Source organism: Mus pahari, chromosome 10 (assembly GCF_900095145.1).
Source record: "Mus pahari chromosome 10, PAHARI_EIJ_v1.1, whole genome shotgun sequence".
Taxonomy (NCBI): Eukaryota; Metazoa; Chordata; class Mammalia; order Rodentia; family Muridae; genus Mus; species Mus pahari.
Window position 1 is genome coordinate 69961627 of NC_034599.1, and position 3203 is coordinate 69964829.

Here is a 3203-nt window from a genome sequence, read left to right on the forward strand (position 1 = left end):
TTTTTTGGTTTTTCAAGACAGGGTTTCTCTGTGTAGCCCTGGCTGTCCTGGAACTCACTTTGTAGATCAGGCTGGCCTCGAACTCAAAAATCCGCCTGCCTCTGCCTCCCGAGTGCTGGGATTAAAGGCGTGCACCACCACGCCCGGCTTAGAGCCACTTCTTTGGTCTGGATGGGTTCTCATTGCTCAGGAGGAAACCTGCTCATCTGTTAAGCTACCTTGTTTGTAGTATTATAGAGATGTGCAAGATACACTACGATGTATAATTTTCTCTTTTTTCTTACTTGTTTTGATTACATAATAAAATATTAGACAAATAAAACTTTACAATATTTTGTCATCATGAGATATCTTTCCATATTATGAATATAAATAAGAATAGACCCAATAGGGTCTGGAGAAGTCTCAGTGGTTAAGAGCACTTACTGTTCCTGAACAATCCCAGCACTCAGGAGGAAGAGGCAGGCACAGCATCTACAGGGTGGTTCACAACTCTCTCTAATTCCAATTCCAGGGATTGCAACTCCCTTTTCTGGCCTCTGTGCATACTGTATGTGTGCACACTTTTCTTTTTCTTTTGAAATTTCTAAGTTAAAGAAAAATAATAGGTCCAAAGAGCTCATTCACTAACACTTGAACTTAAAGACAAACTATACTCCATTCTTCACTTATTTTAGTTTCTTGTTTGTTTTAGAGAAACTGGTCTTGGACCCACAATCCTTCTGCTTCAGCTAGGAATACAGGCATGTACCAGACATGCCCAGCAGCAACTGAATTTCATACCCACTACTTCTCACCATTGCTTCATTATTGTAACAGAACAGAATTTGGGGAGCAAATGGTTATTCTGAAGTATCCAGTATGTTTGCCGGAGGAAAGCAAAGGGATTTTCACTGGGTAGTAGTGGTGCACACCTTTAATCCCAGCACTCAAGAGGCAGAGGCAGGTGAATCCCTATGAGTTTGAGACCAGCCTGGTTGTTCTGGCTAGTTTTGTGTCAACTTGACACAGGCTGGAGTTATCACAGAGAAAGGAGCTTCAGTTGGGGAAATGCCTCCATGAGATCCAGCTGTGAGGCATTTTCTCAATTAGTGATCAAGGGGGGAGGTCCCCTTGTGGGTGGTGCCATCTCTAGGCTGGTAGTCTTGGTTCTATAAGAGAGCAGGCTGATCAAGCCAGAGGAAGCAAGCCAGTAAAGAACATCCCTCCATGGCCTCTGCTTGAGGGATGTCAGCTCCTGCTTCCTGACCTGCTTGAGTTCCAGTCCTGCATCCTTTGGTGATCAACAGCAGTATGGAAGTGTAAGCTGAATAAACCCTGTCCTCCCCAACTTGCTTCTTGGTCATGATGTTTGTGCAGGAATAGAAACTCTGACTAAGACACTGGTCTACAGAGCAAGTTCCAGAAGAGCCAGAGTTACACAAAGAAACCCTGACTCAAAAAACTAAAAAAAAAAAGGGGGGGGGGAGTTCTACCAAATCTATAATCTATGGTTACTGTTAGCATACTGTAGTGTTTATATTTACCATTCTTACCCATATTTCACTTTAAGGTATAAACTCCGTTCAGAGAGTTTAACTTTTTGTGAAGTTGTCTGACATTTTTGTAAGACAGGGTCTCATATAGCCAGACTGATCTCAGACTCATAGTGTAGCCAAAGAAACCTTTGAATGCCAGATCTTCCTGCCTCTACCTCCCAAGTTTGTGTCATTACACCCAGCTGCAGTCACTCACCTTCATATCATAATGCTGCCATCTGCCTGAAGACTGAATTCTGACCGTGTCCATCTGCCTTAATTTTGAAATCTGTCAGATAGCTGGGCACCTCTTCAAACCCTAGCATCTGTGGAGTCTTTGTCTCTTCCAAGGGTGTTCCCTTGCCCTTCTCTTGTGTCTCTAGGCTTTCTCAGGCCACTGTTCCCATTGTCAGGGCCCTTCCCCAGGGAGATTGGAGTACAGGGCATATGTTGGGGCATCTGACTGTTCACTCACACATTTTGGAGTCTTAAGGAAAACAGAGTGCATGAAGAATCAAGAGGTTTATCCTGCAAAGGGAACTTGAATTTCAGAAGCCAAAAGTACATTCTAGGCAGCTGTTTAATAAGGACAGAGTCATATGATATATTCCATTTTGTTTATTAGCAAGTCTAATAACTTTTCCTCTGGGGACTTTGTTTCCATCTTTCAATAAAGAGTTGCAGCCTCTTGTCATTCTGTCTTACATAATTACGATTATAAGCCTCATGACTTTATAATGATAAATGTTAAAGCACAGCTGATTAGATTTTAGAAAATTGAATAAAAATACTACCTGTCACATTAACTGACAAGGCTACATACACAAAATTAAGACATTTATGACAGCATTCAGCAAATTTGCATTTTCTCTCTTATTCTCTCTTACATTTTCTCTTTTTATTTTTGGCATAGGTACAATGTCAGTCAACTGGAAGAATGGCTACGTGACAAGAATCTCATGAACAGTGGGGCCAAGGAGACTCTGGAACCTCTTATCCAGGCCGCTCAGCTTTTGCAAGTGAAAAAGAAAACTGACGATGACGCAGAAGCCATCTGCTCCATGTGCAACGCCCTGACCACAGCCCAGGTACTGCAGCCATCCACTGGCTGCACACCACGGCAGCCATCCCAGAAGATGTCAGTGTAAATCTGGAAGAGAGGGGATTTTATTATCAATTAATTTCAGTGTTGCTCATATTCATATGTAGAATATTCAGCAAAGAGTAAGGGCATAGTACTCTGCAATGTTCTGGGCCCTGCAATACAACCTGGAATAAAAACAAAGTCCCTGCTCTCATGAGGGATATATTCTGTGGAGTGTCCATTCCATGAAGTTATTTCTATATTAGTCAGTAATCAATGGTTCATTAGATTTTTCTATCTGGGGCCAGTAACATGGCTCTGGCAGAAAAGGTACTTCCTGGCAAGCCTGATGACCTGAGCTTGACCCCTGAGACCCACAGGTGGAAGGAGAGAACCAACTCCCAAGGGTTGTCCTTTGACCTTCATTTCACGTGCATGTGCTGGCACTGCCTGCATACACAAAATAGTTCTTACTCTCTGTCCTACATGTGATCAGTTCCCATCAACAGTATCATACATGTGGAGGTAATTACTTTAATTAACAATAAGAAATCCCCACCTTCATGAGCTTACAGCTTAATAGGGGGGGAAAAAACAAAACA

The 3203-nt window shown here is 42.5% G+C and overlaps 1 protein-coding gene across 4 annotated transcripts in view; it reads left to right on the forward strand.

Moving 5' to 3' along the window:
* Myo5a (myosin VA) overlaps positions 1 to 3203 on the forward strand; it is a 162228-nt gene that overhangs the window by 151292 nt on the left and 7733 nt on the right. For all 4 annotated transcript variants that reach the window (XM_021207370.2, XM_029543825.1, XM_029543824.1 and 1 more), the window contains one exon: positions 2431 to 2605. In XM_021207370.2, coding sequence (XP_021063029.1) covers positions 2431 to 2605 — 175 coding nt within the window. The remainder of the gene's footprint in view (positions 1 to 2430; positions 2606 to 3203) is intronic.